We start from the raw sequence: 21,024 nt of genomic DNA, 5'->3' as shown, positions 1-21,024 counted from the left end.
CATTAACACACATCCTAATCCTTCCTGAGAGGCATCACTATAAACCTCAAATCCTTCTGTCCCAGAAGGTAGAGCTAAGACTGGAGCGCTAGTCAATTTTTCTTTTAACTCCCGAAAAGCTTTCTCACATTTCTCCGTCCACTGAAATCTTGTATTCTTCTTGATCAAATTCGGGAAAAGCAGGATAAAGATGATTTCATCAAGGAGTTGAAGTCAAAGATAGAAAAGAATGAGACGACGGCTTTCCAAGAATATGCTGATGGGAGTATTGTTTAAATGGAAGATGGTGCATTCCTAATGATGAAGAGCTGAAGAATAAAATTCTGAAGGAAGCGCATAGCAGTGCTTATTCATTCATCCGGGTAGAGATAAAATGATTCAGGATGTGAAGAAATATTTCTGGTGGAAAGGGTTAAAGAGAGTATCTCACAGTTTGTGGCAAGTGTTTAATTTGTCAGAAGGTAAAAATTTGAGCGGAAGAAGATTCTGGATTGCTGCAGCAATTGCCAGTACCGAATGGAAATGGGATTCGATTCCATGGATTTTTATCAGCTTACCTAAATCAAGAAGGGGAAATGATTCTATATGGGTGTATGGACAGATTGACAAAGACAGCTCGGTTTATTCCATGGGAGTAACATTGGAGCAAGAAAGCAGCTAGCAGATCATATATAGAGAAATTGTTCGATGCATGGCGTTCCAACCACCATTATTTCGGACGAGATACCCGGTTCCTGTCACATTTCTGGGAGAAATTGCAAGAAGCTTTAGGGTCAACTCAGAAATTTAGTACAGCATTCCATCCAGCAACAGATGGGCAAACGGAGCGAGTAATCCAAATATTAGAAGATATGTTGCGAGCCTGTGTATTGGAATTTAAAGGCTCCTGGGAGGATAAATTGGCATTAATAGAATTTGCCTATAATAACAGTTATCAATCTAGCATTGGTATGGCTCCATATGAAGCTTTGTATGGGCGTAAATGTCGAACCCCTATTTGTTGGGATGATGTAAGTCCAGGGATACCAGTCGGACCTGAGTTGATTCAAGATACAATGGAGCAGGTTCGGGTAATACGGGAGAAAATGAAAATCGCGCAAGATCGACAAAAGAAATATGCTGATTTGAGGAGGACGAAGCTGGAATTTCAAGAAGGGGATAAAGTGTTTCTCCGTGTTTCACCTACTAAAGGGGTGAAAAGATTTGGACTGCGAGGAAAATTGAGTCCTAAATTCATAGGACCATTTGAGATTTTGCGCAGAATCGGTGAAGTCGCATATGAATTAGCCTTACCAATAGAACTGTCTAGGGTGCACAATGTTTTTCACGTCTCACAACTACGAAGATATATACATGATCCTTCACATGTGCTATCCTACGAACCATTGCAAATAGATGAATCGTTGTGTTATGAGGAAAGGCCTATAAAGATTCTGGACAAACGAGAAAAAGTGTTGCGAAACCAAACCATACCTTTAGTCAAGGTATTATGGACCAACCATGGAACAGAAGAAGCAACCTGGGAAAAAGAAAGAGATATGCAAGAGCGATATTCCCAGTTGTTCCAAGGTATGTTATAAGTTTCGGGACGAAACTTCTTTAAGGGTGGTAGAGTGTAATAGCCTGAATTATTAAGCTAATATTAGAATCAATAATCCGTAATTAACTAAGTTAATGACGATTAAGTATTATAATCGATACACTCCGAATTTTAAAAGTGTAAATAAATGTTATATGAATTTGTTGCTTACGTGGATATTTTGTGTTATTAGCTAACTAATAACATGAGCTATGTGATAATTAAGTAAATTATGAAGTATGATAGGTACATTGAATATTGCCTCTGAATTATAGGATTTGGTGTTAGTAGTTGATATCGAGGTATTAGCCGAGGAAGTAAGGTTAAGGAGTTGATTAGGTTAAAATACCTTCATTAAGATATGTGGTATACTTTGGAGAAATTTAGCTAAGAGTAATTAAGGATTAGGTAGGAATTAAGGAAGAAAATCCAAGTTGAAGTTTAGAAAATCTGATTAGTACATAAGTAAGTGAAAGGACGATTTTACCCTTATTACAAAACCGAAAATGACAAGATTGCCCTTACCCATTCTGTATATATGAAAGGAGAAGCTGCTCATTCAGTATCATCAAATCATTCCACATACAAACACAAGAAAAACACATCCTTTTCTTCTCTCTCTCCTCACGCCATTTCTGGCGAGCTGCAGCAAGCTGCTTGGCAGCTTGTTCTCTTGGTTCTTTGCTCTGATTTTTCACATGCAATCACTTCCCTAGATTCTTCAAGGTGTTTTCATACTGGGTAGACGTTAGTTTTGAGGTTTCAACTTGTAAGCCAAAAAAAACTAAGGAAGGTGAGATATGGCTGATTTTCAGCATGCATGAGGTATATTGGTTTTAAATTTGATTTCTTTGGGTTTATTATTAACTTTAAGGTGATGAATGTGTTTATTAAGGTCTTAAAGAGTTGCTGGAGGAGTAGTACGAGTTGCTAAGCAAGGGCTAAATTCCTAAACACCAAATTAAGGTACACAAGAACCACCGTTAAAGCTGATTTTCTCAATTTTTGTCTTAAAGCTTGTTTATGGGAATTTTTGAGCTACGAATGTGTGTTTTTATATTGAGAACCTACTGTATTGGTAATGAGTTATAAGTAAGTGATTTCAATATGTTAATTATACTTTAGGATTGATGATTTCGAATCAAAAACCATTGCATGTCAAGTTCCTCTTAAAAACCGATTTAACCGTGTTTCTCTTTCGATTGTATTTTGGTATTAGTTGCTTCCATTGTTATTACCATTATATGAGAACCTACTGTAAATACCTTATGTTGCTGCTTGATGACATTGTAACACATCTTTTCCATAGATTAAATATAACCTCTTTTGCGAAGGAACTACACCTAAAAACTCAACTATTCGCGTAACAACTTTTGGACTTATAAACCTTTGTGCTTTCAATCTTTTCATGTGTTTCTTGATGAATCCCTACTGTATGTACCTATATATGAAGTGAAAATCCTAAACCTTGGTTGAACTCAAGAAATCCTATTAATTCATCGCCTAGAACCTTTGTTAATAACACCAAACCGAGAACCATTAATGACCTATGTTCTATTTGTGTGAAGTAATCTTTCTTATGATAAGAGTATTTATAGACCTTTACCTACTGTCCTATCTTGCTAAACCATCCTTTAATCACTTTATTTAACTATCACATCCTTTCGATTCATGATTTTAAGTCATCATTCCAAACATAGCGGAACTTGACATAGCAATTGCGTTTTCGAAACTTGTTTTGATAACTAAGCTAAGTTGATTATTAGTTGATTGATCAAGTATTGGAAATAAGTTTTGAATATAATTAAGTTATAAGTTAAAAGCTATTTTTAAGGGAAGTACTGCATTGGCAGTGATGAACAATAATTGTAGAGCGGGTTTGCTCTTTAAGTTATTAGAGCGGGTATTGCTCCGGAGCGGGGATTGCTCTGTTATATAGGGTCATGACCTAGAAAGTCTTGCAAGCAGAAGTAAATAAAAGTAGGGAGACGTCCCTCAAAAGTTCCATTTGTGTTCCTTCCCTAATTGAAAGTATTTTGAGTTTTGTATCGATATACTTTAGTGAGTTTTGGAAAAGATAATATTGTTTTTGGAAAGTTATTGTTATGATGTATTACTACTATTATGTACCTAATTATGAAGGAGGAGTATTATAATATTTATAGCAAAGAAATATCGAGATTCATGGATTATGATGCTATTTAAACATTAAAGTCTAATTTCCGCCACCTTAATATTTGAAAACTAGTGGGACTTGTGTACCAGCGTAGCTGACTGTTTTGTTCCTTTGAACCTGTCCTGGTGGGGGCAGATTCAGTTGTTTTGCAGGAATAAGCTGAAGGTCAAAGATAACTTTATTTGGAAAGTTCATGATATATGTTTTGCTGCTGCGTGAGTTATTGTATAAATCAATTATGGATGTAACTTTATTTATAATTCAACTTTTAATTACTTAGACTACGATGTAATAATTAAGATTTTAAGTGGATTTTCATAAACTATGCTCAGATATATGCAGGTTCTTAACCTTCCAAGGGCAGGGGGGTTAGGAATCTGTATTAACAGCATCCCTAATTAGTAGCTTATTCATTTAATTAATTAGAGTTAGTCATAAGTAAGCTGCTAACTATGGAGGGCTGTTACACTAGGTTTGTGTTGGGAGCTCATAGTGGATCGAAAGTAAAGAATTGGTTATTATTGAATTGTAGATATCTAATTGATTTAAAGGTTGTATTTGGAAGTATTCAAGTTCTTAGTGAAAGATTTAATATTCTATTGTTTTGGGAATAAAGTAAATTGTAATTTGTTATTGGATGTGAAGTTATATTGTTGTGGGCCCTGACCCACAGGTCCAGGATCGTTTTAAGGTTTATGTTTCCGCTGCGAGTAAATAGTTAATTCGAGGTTATTAAGTGTTAATTGAGTTTAATGAATGTTAAGTGTGATTAGCTAGCAGCTCGGAAGTGCGGGCTGTTACAGGTGGTATCAGAGTATGGTTGGTTTATAGTTGTCATGATCTTCATATCATGGCATATAAGTTTAAGAAAGATATTTGGGAACGTTTGAAATTGATTTGGGTTATTAGTTAGTTGAAAATTGAGCAATTGAAAATGAGAAATTAAAGGTTGAGTGTTGAGAAATTTGCAAAAGTGGAAAGTCCATTGGGTTTTAGATTTGAGTGATTATAAGAGAAAGATCAAAATATATTGATTGAGATTGCAGGAAGTTAAGAAATTTTTCTTTTGAGATATTATAGTTCGTTATGAGTTCTGAGTTAAGTTTTGTGAAAATATTTTACGTAATGTATTCGTTTCGAAACGATCTAAAGTTTTAAGTTTTTAAATTTCGAGGACGAAATTTATTTTAAGGGTGGTAGATTGTAATAGCCTATATCTTAAGCAGGATTAATTAAAGGCTAATTATTTAACTTAGCTTTATTATGATATTAGTTATAAGTCGTTTTTTTTTTTGTTAAATATATTTGGGGTTTTAAAGAAAAAGAATGAAAGTTGCCATATGTATATTGTCATATGGTATTTATTTACTTACCTTTAGTATTAATAGTTGATTTTATTATAAGAGAATATAAGTCTCATCTTTCTTGTCCTTCCCGTGTCATCTCTTCTCAAAGACACATCTTCAAGCAAATTTTCATCGTGTCAAATCGAGCAAGCTTCCAATTTGAGTGGTAAATTCTTCTATCAAATATCTTCAGTTTAATTACCCAAATTCTTCTATAATCTCACCTAAGCTCAGTTTCCATTCTCGTGCTCTTACCCCTCTTCTTCGTTCTTTGATGTTAAAGAACCCCGAATTGAAACTCATGTGTTTTCTTTCTCTTTTGTATCACGAGTTTCTGTCCAGCCACATATCTTCATCATGTGGTCCGATTTTGGCCAACGTTTCAAGATCAATGTTGTAGATCTCGAAAAGTTAATGAATTTCGACCCAAAAATCACTGAATTTGGAGTTGTGAGCTAGAAGATATGCTATTTGGAAGTTCTGCACTGGTTCTGTATTTTGTCGGTCGCTGCTGCTTTGCTCCGTGATTGTTGCTCTGTTTTATCTGCCTGATTGCTTTGATTGCTGCTGCCCTCTTCCTCTAAGTGTTGTTGCATGTGGTTGTCCTCCTTTTCTTTTGTTTCAAAGAAACACCAAAAAGCCAGAATTGGGTTCATTTTGCAAGGTATATACGATATTACAAGTTTTTAAAATCAGTTTGTCTCCTTCATTATTATCACTAAATGGTGGAAAATTAGTATCTTATCAACTGTATTTCGATAATGAGTTGTAAAATCAGTTTTTGTATTTGTGATTTATTGATTTTGCGGTTTATAAATTGAAATGAGTTTTATTATATTAATAAGTGAAGTAAGTAGAGTTGAACTTGGGATTAATTAATAAGTTAGCATGTCAGATTGATGATATGAGTTAGATTAGTGGAAGGGTTGTCATACAATTATATGTAGTTAATTCATGAAAGAGTTTAGAAAGTAAGAGCAAGCCAATTTCTTTATCTGAATTTCAGTGAGAATGAATATTAATTATCACTATTATTGTTGAGGTGAATTATTGTGGAGTTAAGTCAGAGTTGGTGATCAAGTTCATGATTCTTGGAGGTTGCATATAATCTTTCTTGAGTTTATTATGGAGTTGGATAGCGTTGAGGTTTGTGTTGGGAGCTCATAGTGGATCGAAAGTAAAGAATTGGTTATTATTGAATTGTAGATATCTAATTGATTTAAAGGTTGTATTTGGAAGTATTCAAGTTCTTAGTGAAAGATTTAATATTCTATTGTTTTGGGAATAAAGTAAATTGTAATTTGTTATTGGATGTGAAGTTATATTGTTGTGGGCCCTGACCCACAGGTCCAGGATCGTTTTAAGGTTTATGTTTCCGCTGCGAGTAAATAGTTAATTCGAGGTTATTAAGTGTTAATTGAGTTTAATGAATGTTAAGTGTGATTAGCTAGCAGCTCGGAAGTGCGGGCTGTTACACTATGTCAGATTCAGAAACACAAGTTCCAGTTGTGGAGCTAGAGGTAGTTCCTCCTTTGGAGGAATAACTGACCAAGTGTTAAAGGACGTGCATCCCGTACACGAACCTACTACTGTCCCACTCGAATCTAATTCGTGCGAAAATTGTCAAATTGTCGTGAAGAAAATTTCTCCTATTGCAGCCCCTCATAAGTCTAGTAGAATAAGAATACCAGCCAAGAGGTTTATTGATTTCTTGTTAACCGAAAATTTCGAGAATAATTTTAGAATTTGAGGAACCTACTACTTACAAGCAAGCTTTGATGAGTGAAGACTCCGAAAAATGACTTGAAGCCATGAGTTTGGGACTTGGAGGATTTACCCCATGGGGTTACACCAATTGGTTGCAAATGGATTTTCAAAGTGAAAACAGACAAGGATGGTAGTGTTCGGGTTTACAAAGCAAGGTTGGTTGTAAAAGGGTTCAAGAAATTTCATGGTATAGACTATGACGTAACCTTTTCACCGTTAGCCATGCTTAAATTCGTTTGGATACTCCAAGCGATCGTCGCCTTTTATGATTACGAGATTGGCAAATGGATGTTAAAACCACTTTCTTGAATGGGTTCTTGAAAGAGCATGTGTATATGGCACAATCGGAAGGTTTTGTGGATCCAGAATATCCTAGGAGGGTATGTAAGCTTCAAAAATCCATTTGTGGATTGAAGTAAGTATCTCGGAGTTGGAATCTTCGTTTTGATGAGACAGTCAAACAATTTTGTTTTATCAAAAACGGAGAAGAGTCTCGTGTTTACAAGAAGGAAAGTGGGAGTAACATAGTCTTCTTGGTCTTGTATGTAGATGACATACTTCTCACAGGAAACGACATTCCCATGTTTGAGTCAATCAAAGAATGGTTGAAAAGTTGTTTTCCTATGAAAGACCTTGGAAACGCTGAGTACATTTTGGGGATCAAGATCTATGGGGATAGGTCTAAGAGGATGATCGGACTTAGCCAACAAACTTATATAGATAAGATCATCAGTAAGTTCAACATGGAAAACTCTAAAAGAGGTTTTCTACCCATGCAATATGGCGTGTCGCTTAGCAAGACTCGGTGTCCTTTTGGACCTGATGAGATGAAGCAAATGAGTAATGTTCCTTATGCATTAACTATAAGGTCCATTATGTACTCCATGATTTGTACAATGCCTTGAGCATGTGTAGTAGATTCCAATAAAATCTAGGTGACGCACACTGGAATGCAGCTAAGAATATCCTAAAGTACTTAAGAAGGACTAAGGATAATTTATTAGTGTACGGAGGTGAAAGTAAGTTAATTGTTAAGGGTTACACAGATGCGAGCTTTCAAACAGACAAAGATGATTTTCAATCCCAATCTGGTTTCATCTTTCGTTTAAATGGAGGGGAAGTGAGCTGGAAAAGTTCAAAGCAAAGCATTGTTACTGATTCTACAACATAAGTTGAGTACATTATTGCGGTAGATGCAGCAAAGGAAGCCTTTTGGATGAAGAAGTTCATTCTGGAGCTAGTGCCTAGTGTTGGAGATGGTATTGTTTTACATTGTGATAACAATGGTGCCATAGCTTAGTCTAAGGAATCAAGATCACATCAAAGGTGTAAACACGTACTTAGAAAGTTTCATCTTATTCGAGAAATCGTTGAGAGAAAAGATGTAATAGTTAGCAAAGTTCATACAGATAGCAATGTCGTTGATCCTTTGACTAAACCATTGCCTCAGCCTAAGCATGAGAGTCATACTAAGGCTATAGGATTTAAGCATATAGGAGAGTGATTTTGATCGTGTACTATTTACTTTTAATTAGTTCACAATTATAGTTACTCTTATGATATGTTTGGTTATGTTTATCAATAAAAGGTTATATTCTTATTTATCTTGGTTCAGTATTAAATAACACGTTCAAAGCATCTTATAACGGTTGATAGGATTGTCAAATACGTGATTTGACAAATGAAACCCTATCTAGTGAACAAGAGTTATAATATACCTTGGTCCCTAGTTCAAATCATTAAATTTGAACGTAAACGATTTAGTTTCATGGACTAGATTGCAAGTTGATTGATAATGCAGTTTCATGGGCTATGGGGACATAGAGATGTTAGTCATTTGCATAGACATATATAGTTGATACTTGTCGGGCATACCTAGTGGGAGTTCTCTAAAAGGTTTATGAGAATCTCATTAATATATTTAGTGGATTCCTTTGACATGAGTATGATACTATTCTTACTTGAGGATTAGTATGTCTTTGACACTGCAAAACTTCGTGCCGTAAAAGGAGGCTATAAAGGCAATGATCGGAACTCCTATGAAATGAGTGGGAGTTTTGGTTATACAAGACGGGATAAACTTCTCCTATGAGTTAGGATTGGTGTCTTGGCCTCTTGAAGAGTGAGAACTGAAAATGCATGGCCGTGCTCAAATGGATTAAGAAGTTAATCATTTATTTCGACAGTTCAAACTCGAATTTCAAGAAACAACTTGAATATTGGTATGGTTTACATACAATGTTACAGTGTCATCAAGTTGGACATTAAGTGACTTAAGGAACTTGAACGTTACACACTTGTTCTTAGACAAGTGGGAGATTGAAGGATTATGTCCTCGATCAAGTGTAACAAACTAAATATATGGACAAATTGTAGAGATAATATATTCAATAATATTAGGTGACCACAATGTGACAACCCTTGGATATTACCCGAATCCATTTGTGAAATGGGTTGGACGGTTTGCAGATGGGTGAAGTGAAATGTAACTCATGAGTTTATTAGGCTCATAATGTGTATGACATTATGAGGCAAATAAAGCCTCATGAATCACCTTCTTTGTAACCACCTTATATAGGGATATGGGGGTTACAAAATGAGTACAACACTTACATTACATTTCCTAGAGAGAAAAATCAGATTTTCTCCCTACTGTTCCTCTCCCCATTTGACCACCATACACCTAAAAAGCAAGAGAATTCTACACTCTTTCGTACTAGCATACGTGGTGATCCGAGGGTTGTTCGTGGACCAACATTAGAGGAACGGCGTTTGACATTCTAAAGGATTTCCACTAGAAGGCTTGTGGTGTAAGAGGAATTCACGCATCAAGAGGTATTATTCTATATACTCTTATTAGATTCATGTTAATTTATGCAAAGATAGATCTTGAGTTAGATGTTTGAATATGTGATACTCGTTTCTGCATTAAGCATCTAGAGTCTTACAAGGCAAACAAACATGGAGTAAAATAATGAAAGATGACAACCTATGGTTTAAATGGGTACATACCATGTACATTAAAGATCAAAGTTGAAGCACTTTTACTGCTCTTGCTTCAGCTAATTGGACTCTGAAATGCATTTGTAAGGCAAGACAGGAGATTTTAAGAAAAATAGCTATTACACTGCTATGATTTACAAGAGCATACATGATTAAGGTGTGAAAACTGAATGGAGCACTACAGTGTGGGATGATCACAATGTTCCTAAATATATAGTTTCCTTAGTTGGTTAGGTGTGTTAAAAAGATTGCAAACCAGATTTAGATTACATCATATTGGGATATGTTCTACATATAAATGTGTTAGGTGTGAAAATAATAAGGAGACACATGAGCACTTGTTCTTTGACTGTCCATTCAGCATATATTGCTTGCAAAAGATATAAGGGTGGCTTGGAATTCAAGTCATCACAAAGAAATATAGTCAAACTCAGTTGGGTTATAAGGTCTAGAGGTAGCATATTTAGGAAGCAGGTGTTAATATCAAGTATAGTAGCAAAAATTCGTAATGTTTGGCAAGATAGGAATATATTTTGTGGAATATGCAGATTCAAAGCGTGCATAGAAGTGTAAAGCAGCTCTTGATACTATAACCTATAAAGGAGAGAATTAAGGCTAGAATGCATAAGAAAATACGGTAGATATACAGTGGCTTGAGTAGTTGTTTGCTAATGCTTTGGTGGTGCATAGGTTGTATCTTGTTTGAGCTTAATATACTTACCAAAAAAAAAATATTGATATATATATAGGAAAGTTTGCACAAAACCACCTTAAGTTTTCACTTATTTAGAAAATCACACCTTTATGTTTTTTTTTTCCTAAATTTTCACCTAAACTTTACAAAACCTTTATAAACTCCTAGCACTTAACGGGTTTTGCCAAACTCCATTACTAGTGGGACCCACATCGGTTATTTCTTTTGTTTTTCCCTCCAAACAACTCACTTCCCTCATTTATCTCTCCAAAAATGATGTCGTCTTCCTCTTCCTACCATTAATTTCTCCCTTTTTTCCATTCTCTCTCTCTCTTCATTCATCTCTCTTGAAATCTGGGTAAATTTCTGGATTCCAGACAACATTTTTGTAGAGATGAATGAGGGAAGTGAGTTGCTTGGAGGGAAAACAAAGAAATAACTGATGTGGGTCCCACCACTAACGGAGTTTGGCAAAATCCGTTAAGTGGTGGGAGTTTATAAAGATTTGTAAAGTTTAGGTGAAAATTTAGAGAAAAAAAACATAAAGGTGGAAGTTTCTGAATAAGTGAAAACTTAAGTGGTTTTGTGCAAATTTTCCATATATATATAATAATACATATAACGGTTATTTCACCAAATACCCTTTCCCCTTCCCTTTATCAGTCCCACAGGTTCTGGAGTTGTGGCCCACTTCCTTGCATTTTTTGCACCTAACTGAGTTGTGCCTCTTCCCTTTTTTAGCTTCATTAGGCCCTCTCTTTCTTTGCTTGACAGGTCTGCCAGGTGGTCTCTTGATATCAGGTGGTGCAATTTGAGGAGGTTGAAGTCAGGCCATTGAGTGGGGTCAGGCATAGGGTGGATATGATCCCCATATGTGAGCTTGTATGCTGCCCCCTTGAAAAATGGGGATACAAAGTCAGCAGGCTCAAGCCTTTGATTGAATATAACCCTTAGAGCATGTTTGCAAGGGATGCCTGAGCCTTGCCATTTCCCACACCCACACTTGTAGTTTGTAAGTGTAATAGGGAAGTTGACATTGCCATCCCTAACCTCATACTCACCACCTCCACATGATGTGGCATAGCAGAACCTTGACTCATCACTCCTTGTTTCTAATATCCTCTTTGCATAGTCTGTGAGATCAGTAGGACCTATGTACACAGCTTTATCAAACCTTGCCCCAGTCCTCTTCATGCACCATATCCTTATTTCTGAAATAAAACCAAAAGGAAAATACTATTGTTAATTCAATGGTGGTGATTATAAGTAGGACAAATTGTAGAAACAATAAAGTATTACCTTCAAGCAAGGTGAGTACAGGTAAGTCCCTGTATGGCTTAGTGCAGGCATTGAAAGATTCCACAAAATTTGTGGTGTTGTGATCACAACAAACACCACAGTCAAAGAATGCTCTACTCCATTGCTCAGTACACTTCTCCAAGTATTCAACAGCTTTGGGATTGTACTTGGCTATCTTCTCCATAGCCTTAGTGTACACATATTGGTTGTAAGCATCAGCTGCTGTCCAAAATAGTTTGTGGAAGGCTGTCCCACTGAAGCCTTCATTCTTGCAGTTGCTGTAGAGATGTTGGCAACAAATTCTCCTTGTTGCCTGAGGAAACACATCAGAAAGTGCTTACTCAACACCCTGAAAATAAGAAAACAAATAAGTTAAAGCCAAAAGGAAATAAGTTAAAACAATTTAATGAAATAAACACAAAGAGTTAAGGAACTTACCCTCATCCTATCACTGATGAAGGTCCAGTCAGTCCTCTTGTACCCTTCTTGCTGGAATATCAGTTTGAGATTGCTGAAGAAGTAGCTCCAAGAGTCAATGCTCTCAGTTGGCACAATAGCATAGGCAATGACAAAAAGTTCATTGTTGCCATCTATGCTAACTGCTGTCAACATAACCCCCTTGTATCCTCCACTGAGATGTGCTCCATCTATCCTAATAATGGGCCTGCACCCCCTAATGAAGCCCTTAATCTGTGCACTGAAGGCAATAAAGCAACTCTTAAATTTGGGCTGACTTTGGGCTGTATCCCCTGTCCAGCTGATGAGGGCATAACTCCCTAGGTTTGTTTCCTTAATGACCTCAGCATACCTAGGAAGAAGCCCATATGACTCATCAAAGCCCCCATACAGTTCCACCCTTGCCATGCTCCTCACCTTATACAACAACCTTTTTTTCACCCTCAACCTATACCTATTCATGGAGATTCTTTGTAGGGACTCTACTGGAATGTCTGGGTTCCCCCTAACCTCATCAGCCAACTTGTTGCAGAGCCACTTAGATGTAACCATGGGGTTCTCCTCAAGTCTGCCACAAGTAGTATGCTCACCCCTAAGTGTCTTAATTGCCCAAGATACATCATCACTCATAATTGATGCATGTATCCTCCATTCACAACACTCCATAATGTAAGTTGCTGTGAACCTCTTCCTATCAGTCTTCTCTATGTTCAATCCAAACCCCTCCTGTATACAGAAATCCCTTAAAACCTGTAGGAACTCCTCTTTGTTAGGGAAGATAAGCCAAGGCTCCAATTTTATTGATCCAAATGGTGCTTCCCTCCAAATTTTCCCATTTTCATACAACTTATCTGTTGCTGCACTCCCATCAAGGTGATCTTCAAACTCTTTGTCACCTATCTCATCCTCAGCATCAATTATGATTTCATCCTCTATGAAATCAGTTTCAAATATGTCATCCCCACTGCTGTCATCATCATCCAACAGCTCAAAATCTTCATCACTAGACTCCTCACTCACCTCAGGTTGGCTCTCAGTTACCTTCCCCCTAGACCTAGTATTCCTAACATTAGCTGTCATCTTAGGTCTTGGAATCCCAAACTTAACAGCAGTGCTTTTGGACACCCTAAACCCAGAGGCCTTGTCCTAGAAGGACCTTTCTTGGATGATTGTCCTTCTTTGCTTGGAGGAGGTTCTGTTGAGGGGGCTGTGAAGGTAGGTTGTTCAGTTTCGGGTGGTGTTGAGTGTTGTTCAGTTTCAGGTGGTGGTGTTGAGTGTTGTTCAGTGGAGGGTGGTGGTGTTGAGTGTTGTTCAGTTGAGGGTGGTGGTGTTGACTGGTGTAGAGGTGAGTAAAGTGGTGGTGAAAGAGTAGGAGGGCTAGGTGGTGGAGGTGGAGGTGAGGGGTTGTGAAGGTGTGGCAATTGGAGGTGAAGGAGGTGCTGTTGGGTGGTTAGGTGGACTGACAGGTGGAGGTGAAGGATGTGGTGTTGGATGGTTAGGTGGACTGACAGGTGTAGGTGAGGGAGGTGGTGAATGGGTGGCAGTTGGTGGTGAGTTGTTAGGTGGAGATGTAGGTGGTGGTGATGGTTGGTTCTGTGACTGTGGGGGTTGTGAATCCCCAGGAAATACCTCAACATAATCTTGTGAGGAGTAAACCCTCATATACTCACACACAACCTCAGGTGCATCAGCATCCCTAACTGGGACCTCCACAGCCACTAGGAGCCTCCTTAACTCCTTTTCTTCCCTTTCTTCCTCCTCTTGTTTTTTCAATCTTTCCTCCTCTTCAGCCTGTTTTTTCAGTTCCTCCTCCCTCTCCTTCCTTAACCTCTCCTCATAAAGTCTCCTCTGTTCTATTACCTCCCTCTCAGCTTGTTCCTTCAAAGCTAAGTATGACCTAAACACATAACTAGGTTTGTCTGTTTCCTCTACCCAAAGTTCAATGGTGTCACTACCCCAATACATATCCCACAACTTTGTCAACTCAAGGTCAGATGCAAGCTCTGTTTTCCTATTATTTCTAGGCCCTCTGAATAACACCTAAATTTTGGGTAAGAACACACTTTGCTTCTCAGATTCAGTTACTATATCCTCAAACAACCCAATCAAATGACACAAGTCAGTGTCACTAACCCTAACATCAAAGTCATTGAACCATAATGCAACAACAACCACACAGCTACCATCCTAACACATGCACAAAAAACCAACAACAAAAAAATTCAAATTTAACAAAATTCTTACTTTAGTGTATACCAAACAAACGCATAAACCCAAAATCAACCCTAAACAAATTGCGAATAAATTTTAACTTACCTGAGTTCGAATTTTGTTCAAAATTTTGAATTTTGACCACCGCAAAACTCCGAAAATGCTTCCTCTAAGTTGCTCTTCAAAACAAATGTGTCCTCGAGTTCAGTTGTCGAAGAAATTCACTAGCGAAAATCGTTTTCACTGGGTTAATTCTAGGGTTTTTCCTTGATTTGTGATGAACAATGTTGAGGGAGAGAAGAAGATGAAGGGCCCTAAATTTTTGGTTGCATAAACTGCTAGAGCATTACGTGTCCAGCACTTGACAAACTGCCGCCAAAACACTTAATGCTAAGTAAGGGTAATATTGTAAATAAAGGCTAACGGAGAAATAACGGACGTTAAAAAAAGGGTATTTGGTGCAAAAAATTTAAAAGTCAGGGGTATATGGTGAATTGTTGAAACATTGAGGGTATATTGTGAATTTTTTTATTTGTCAGGGGTATTTGGTGAAAAAACCGTACATATAATATACTACTATTCATATTAGTATTAATTTTTGGCATGTATTAAGAATTGACAATTACCAAGTAGTACTTGATCTAGTGGTAAGAGAGCACCCTTCCAACTTTAAGGTTTGGGGTTCAATCCCCACTAGAGGTACTTTGAGGGTAGGAATTCCCCTTACCCTTCATCCTTACTTTCAAGTGTCTGGCCCATTAAGACCCGAGTGGGGTTCGGGCCAGTTCTTCTTACCAAAAATTTTAAAAAATTAAGAATTGACAATTGATATCTAGTCGCTTTGTTGTTAATGGATGGCTAAGATTTTCATTTTTTTTATTTTTTTTGAGTTTTTAAGTATACAAACACCTTTTTCTAGTATCATCCATTTTCCACCTTCCCCATCCGCAGTTGATAGATGAGGCGGATATGAGTGAATTTTTTGGCAGATGATGAATGGCGTGGTCGTGTAAATGAGGATTTGATTTGCAGGTGATGGGGTGGGTTGAAGGCCACCCGCCCCATCTCCAACTCATTGTCAACCCTATTTCTATATCATTATTATCTATAAATTTAAGATTTTATCAATTATACTGATGAATATAAGGATATACATTTATTAAGTGAAATCTTCGACCAGTCAGCAACTTTTTCGACAAAATTCAAAATTGATGAGAGAAAGATGCAAAAAGAAGATAAAAAGGTCATGATTAGGAAGCTAGTACAATAACATATTGTATATATTACCTCACTATTTGAGTTATAGGGGTCAAAATAGCATACATAAAAGTGACTCTTTCAAGATAAACCGTGAAACCATTCTCCTCTAGAGAACGTCTCAGTCGACAAATTTGCCTATATATTGAACGGCAGTCAATCACCATTAATAACCAGTGTTGACGCGACTACAATGAATTCGAACTTCACCATCATCTTCGGAGTCTCCTAAGATGCCGCCGAGCTTGACCATGGAGGAGGAAAACATCTGGAAAAAGGTATCTGGGTCATTTGCAAAGGTAGCAACATATTCAGAAGTCCTATGATCACTGTACAACGATTGATCCGTGTACAAAAGACCCATGTTTTTCTCAAGATTTATATAGTATTCATTGTCGAATGTGTATGGTGTTTCAGCATCAAGATCTGCATATTGTGTTTCATTTTTACATTTCCTTCTCAAGTAGTTCAAATATGCAGGAGCAATGGAAGAGTCTGCCTTTCCAGTCCCGTGGTAATTGTATATCCGGCTATGTAGTGCAGCACATGAAGACCTTCCGATGGTATGTGCTCCTGACGATAAATGAGAAAACCAATTATAGACTTGGAACTATAAGATGGTGTTCCTATATATTCTCATGAAAACCAATTGCATTATTGTTCATGTTAAATGAATGACCAATCCAGTATCACACCCGTATGTCAGATGAAATTGCATATAAATTCACTAAGGCTATGTTCAGTTCACCTTATTTTTGCTTATTTCAGATCTAATCAGATCAGATCAGATCAGAAAAAATAAGTTCAGATCAGATCAGTTCAAATCATGCTTATATTTAAAAATCATTATTACTATTAAATATCTTTCATTACATATTAGTAAAAATTATAATAATTGAATATTAATAAAGTTCTCATTGAGATTAATCAAACAAGACCCCACGTGACTATATTTTTTCTTATATATTGAGAAAAATCTAAAAGATAAGATCTTGTGAATCAGATCAGTTCAGATCAGATCAGAAAAAATAAGTTCAGATCAGATCAGATAAGTTCAAATCAGAAAATTTCAGGTGAACTAAACATAGCCTAAGTACGTTAATCTTCTAATGATTTCAAATGTTTTTTTTGTCACATAAAGATGTCAGCATCAAGGGGGTTACTAATCTACAAACTGCTCTAAAATTTGAAGTTTAAAGTCTTGAAATGGAAATTATCATATGATTTGTTACCTGAAAGCACAACTAGGTCAAGCAAGCTCAATCCTTTAGATTGATAAAACTCAATAAGCGAGGTAACATCTTCTTGACCCGTCGGAACTGCGTCTACTTCCTGGGCAATAGAAATCTTCCCATCTTTCCTTCCATATTCATTAGCCCAAAATGGACCTTTAACTACAAGGGTGGCATCTCTTGCAGCAGCAGTAAGGATGTCTGCACAAGACACAACTTTCGGGCATGTATTCTCAAGGGCTAGCTTGATTTCATCAATTAACTCAAAGCCCCTCAAGGTCTTGCTCGCATTTGCGTTTCTCTCACTTCCAGGGTGATCAAGTAGTATCGATGCATCACATCCCTACATTAGATAAGATTTAAAACATTAAACATTTTGTTGAAGAAAGTATATGTGCTCTTGATTCATATGAATTTGGATGATTAATTAAAAGTCAATATTTGAGAAATTGTAGATTATGGAAGTGTTGAATCCCATTGGTGCGCACATGTGAGTGTTCTTGGAGAATCGAAAGAGGAGAGACTAAACCACTTTATAAGCTTTGGAGTTATTTCTTCTATCACCGATTGGTTTTAGGATAACAGGAAGACCTTCAACGAGAAAGAACTAGGATAGTAATCTCAAATATCTCTTTAAGAAGATTCCTTGTCACAATTTCGTATAGTTTGAGTACTCAAATTCACAATAATTAATGCTCACTTTTAATCAAAATCCATAACTGACTTTTTATAGATGAACAAACGAATGTAAAGCACCTACAAAACCTCATACCTTAAACTTAATTGGCAACCTAACTAATAGAAGTAAACCAAATGACTAAGCTTATAGACTGTATGCATGCATTTCTAAATTCTGTTTATTTTACTTTGTGTAGTTTAGGATATATTGGAAGGACTACACCAAAACTACGATCCCTGAAACAGACATGAAAGAGTGGCTCACTGTCCACAATTCTAATTAATTGAACCCTGTACCACTCAAAACTCATCATAAATCATCCAACACTCTCTGATAGATAAAATAATGCCCAAATAACCGGCTAAATGGTGAAAGAAATACACCTAAATTTTACTCTTATTTTTTTTTATTCAGATATATAAAAAAAAAATAGGATATAAATTTGGACCCAGATAGAAATAATGAACGCTCAAATAAAAAACCGAACAACCATCTCTTAAATTGTTTATTAATAAAAAATGTTAAAAGTTAATTTTTTCATTGAATAAGACTACTCTAAAGTAATTAAATTCACCCTTAGAAAAATTGATTGGATTGGTCAAACAAGTCAAAATAAAATGATTATATATATAAACCGTGGTAACGATAATAATTTAAGAGAAAAAAATCCTTATAAAAAAATCACATGCCAATCTTTATAAGTTTTTGGTCGCTTATGAAAATAATATTGCAAAAAAACACTTCAAAAAAAAAAAAAAACTACCAGTATAAATTTGTTATCATAATTGTCATTTAGTACCACATCTAGAGAAACATAAACGTCTAAACTTGTTGTACCCTCTAAAATATTGTTAGCAACACTTTAAACAACAAAATCATACCCGGACAGAGCAATCGTGAAAATGCAGCCTTATGAGGCTGGCAGCAATGGTTTTGTCCTTCTTAAACCATTCCTTTACTTTCCCCGCAACTATTTCTTCAAACTCTTCACATTTGTAATCGTAGTAGTTGTAATCCAAGTCTTGGCAACATACTAATGAGATCAACCCAAGTGTGATTATAACAAAGAGAGCTTGAAGAGATGAGCGAGAACTCATTATTGTTATTGTGATTGTGCTTTGCTTCTTTTTTTTTTGATGTGTCGCAGATGATTTATGAGCCATTTCATATTTTGTTATTAATATATATATTGTGACCGGAGAGAAGGTAGTAATTCAAGATTATGCTAACTACGTGAGGCGCACATCTTTGCCGACGTACGAACATGGAGACATGTAAGGTCGACGGTTCAACCTTTCTAGTGATATATATATAAAAATATAGTTAGTTACTTAGTTCAATAGTGCTATTATACTGTTATTCCGCTGACTTTGTGAAAAGCACAGGTTGACAATTTAAATGATTGATTAAAGACTTTAACATCAACTCTATTATTTGTTTTTAGCTCCATTATATTTTTAGTTACATTAGAAAATTCCTGTAACGTAATTCAAACGGTTAAGAATGCCAAACGCTAAAGGCTAACATATACTTCTATATAGTATCAAGATAATGATCTCAGTTTGGCCAAGTGATGACGATGGTAAGGTTGAGGGTTCAATATCCATGAAGGGTATTTTAGGAAAGAGAATTTTCTTACCTCCCCATTCTCCAAATCTCTAGCCTGCTAACTTGGGACAGGTTGATTAGTGAAAGGTTCTAGTTACCTAAGCTACTAAAAAATTTATGAGAACATATAGGGTTGGGTTCACATGAGAAGAATCCTTATATGTGAACACTTTGTTGTAATCACTCTAATCAATATGTAATTCATTTTGGCTAAATTGTAACCATTATTTCTTGGGGGGTAAATCTTTCAAAAGGATTACATTTTCAGTTTGAAAGATTATATGTTTAGGAAAACAATTAGTATTGTATAATATCTTGAAAAATGATTGCATTTTCATTAAAATAAATTATAATTCCACTATAATCACGTTCACATATAGGAAACTAGTTGCATATGCATGCTATGCATGCGTGCGTAACAATCTTAGGTAGGTATATACAAATTGACATGTTTTTCAGCTAAAATTATTTTGGTAGTGATGTATTTAAATTATTGAGGTTCTTTTGTAGATGTTATTATCTTTTTAAATTAGAAGTGAATGATTTTTAATTGTTCAATACCGTCACTGAAAAATTTGGTAGATGATTTAATAATTTCTTTTCGCGACTTTAGTATTGTTCTTTAACAATTACATATGTTAATAAACTATATTGTTTGAACTTTGTAAATATGAAATATTATGTTACCACGATATATTGCAAAAAAAATTTGGTTGAAGATTCTAATTGATTTCCTGAATTGATTGTAATCTAGTTTGTCAAGTTATCAATAGTATTGCATATTCTATTTTTGACCTACTCATATGGCAAGTTTCATTGATTTCTCATTTTTAAATTTTTTATAAAAAGAAAAACATTGTTTTAAATTATTAAAAGGTATTCTAGTCACTTCAAAAGAGGACACCACACCTCCTCTCTTGGCTTATATAATAGAGATAAGTGTTCTCATGTGCACTTTATTCTATATATAGGACCAATGTCCAATGAGAATCAACTTTAAAATGAGAACTGAGAACCAATTTTGCTCTTTACAAGTAAAATAAATATACACTAAAGTAAATCATATTGATTCAATAGTAAATATCCAATTATGCAACTTTGCATACGCAAATTGTTTTAACTTTCAATGAATTTTTTTTTTATAGTAATCAAGTACTACCATTGACAACAAACTTTTGAATTTTTTGTTCAAAAAAGTTGTTTTAGATAACTTATCTTTAATTTCATTTCAAAAGTTAATGAAAAACTAGTTAAAGTAACTCTATCCAGTCAAAAAATAAATGTATTATAACTAGCTAGGCATCATTCTACGAACTTGCAAATATATATATATATATAAGTGAGTTCACATGAGAATGCATACTTACATGAGAAATGAGAATGAATTTTATATGCTATAACTCTTATGAATAAGTGATGTAACTCTAATAAAAATGTGATAATCAAAAGCAGATGGTGTACATCATTCTCGTTTAATGCCATTTTCTTAATTAAATAACTTTTCAAACTAGTTCCAAGTTTCTTTACATTATTTATAGAATTTTCATTTTATTTTGGCCAGTTTTATTTACTTTACTAGTTTTTCCTTTACATTTCATATTAGATTAACTTATGCTTGTCCAAGAAAGTGATTTTACAAAATAGATTGAAATGTTAGTTGTCAATGGATCATATTCTTATGATCATTAATGTGTGTTTTTTCCTTAAAAGTTAAAAA

At 35.5% G+C, this 21,024-nt stretch overlaps 3 protein-coding genes across 3 annotated transcripts; all 3 read right to left on the bottom strand.

The window, feature by feature from the left end:
- Positions 1–2,071: 2,071 nt before the first annotated feature.
- LOC130589473 (uncharacterized) lies at positions 2,072–12,208 on the bottom strand. Its single transcript, XM_057390742.1, has 3 exons — positions 11,865–12,208; positions 11,207–11,776; positions 2,072–2,130 (listed from the first exon to the last, which is right to left on the bottom strand). The coding sequence occupies exons 1-3, from the start codon at positions 12,046–12,048 to the stop codon at positions 2,072–2,074; spliced, it is 813 nt and encodes a 270-aa protein (XP_057246725.1). The 5' UTR covers positions 12,049–12,208.
- Positions 12,202–13,400, bottom strand: LOC130589472 (uncharacterized). Its single transcript, XM_057390741.1, has 2 exons — positions 12,303–13,400; positions 12,202–12,213 (listed from the first exon to the last, which is right to left on the bottom strand). The coding sequence occupies exons 1-2, from the start codon at positions 13,398–13,400 to the stop codon at positions 12,202–12,204; spliced, it is 1,110 nt and encodes a 369-aa protein (XP_057246724.1).
- A 2,554-nt stretch (positions 13,401–15,954) lies between these two features.
- Positions 15,955–18,862, bottom strand: LOC104898866 (peroxidase 7). The gene is made up of 3 exons (XM_010685996.4): positions 18,581–18,862; positions 17,021–17,363; positions 15,955–16,361 (listed from the first exon to the last, which is right to left on the bottom strand). The coding sequence occupies exons 1-3, from the start codon at positions 18,860–18,862 to the stop codon at positions 15,955–15,957; spliced, it is 1,032 nt and encodes a 343-aa protein (XP_010684298.2).
- Positions 18,863–21,024: the final 2,162 nt, after the last annotated feature.

This window comes from Beta vulgaris, chromosome 7 (genome assembly GCF_026745355.1).
Source record: "Beta vulgaris subsp. vulgaris cultivar EL10 chromosome 7, EL10.2, whole genome shotgun sequence".
Classification (NCBI taxonomy): domain Eukaryota; kingdom Viridiplantae; phylum Streptophyta; class Magnoliopsida; order Caryophyllales; family Amaranthaceae; genus Beta; species Beta vulgaris.
The sequence above is the reverse complement of the archived record's forward strand: the minus strand, read 5'-3'. Positions and strand labels throughout refer to the sequence as shown.

Coding starts and splice junctions, on each gene's coding strand:
- LOC130589473 (XM_057390742.1), bottom strand. CDS start 12,048: ATGGAGAAGATAGCCAAGTACAATCCCAAAGCTGTTGAATACTTGGAG. Junction 11,777..11,864: donor TGTACTCACCTTGCTTGAAG/GTAATACTTTAT, acceptor GTTTTATTTCAG/AAATAAGGATATGGTGCATG. Junction 2,131..11,206: donor GATAAAGGGAAGGGGAAAGG/GTATTTGGTGAA, acceptor CTGAATGAGCAG/CTTCTCCTTTCATATATACA.
- LOC130589472 (XM_057390741.1), bottom strand. CDS start 13,400: ATGACAGCTAATGTTAGGAATACTAGGTCTAGGGGGAAGGTAACTGAG.
- LOC104898866 (XM_010685996.4), bottom strand. CDS start 18,862: ATGGCTCATAAATCATCTGCGACACATCAAAAAAAAAAGAAGCAAAGC. Junction 17,364..18,580: donor TTCACGATTGCTCTGTCCGG/GTATGATTTTGT, acceptor TATCTAATGTAG/GGATGTGATGCATCGATACT. Junction 16,362..17,020: donor TGACCTAGTTGTGCTTTCAG/GTAACAAATCAT, acceptor ATTTATCGTCAG/GAGCACATACCATCGGAAGG.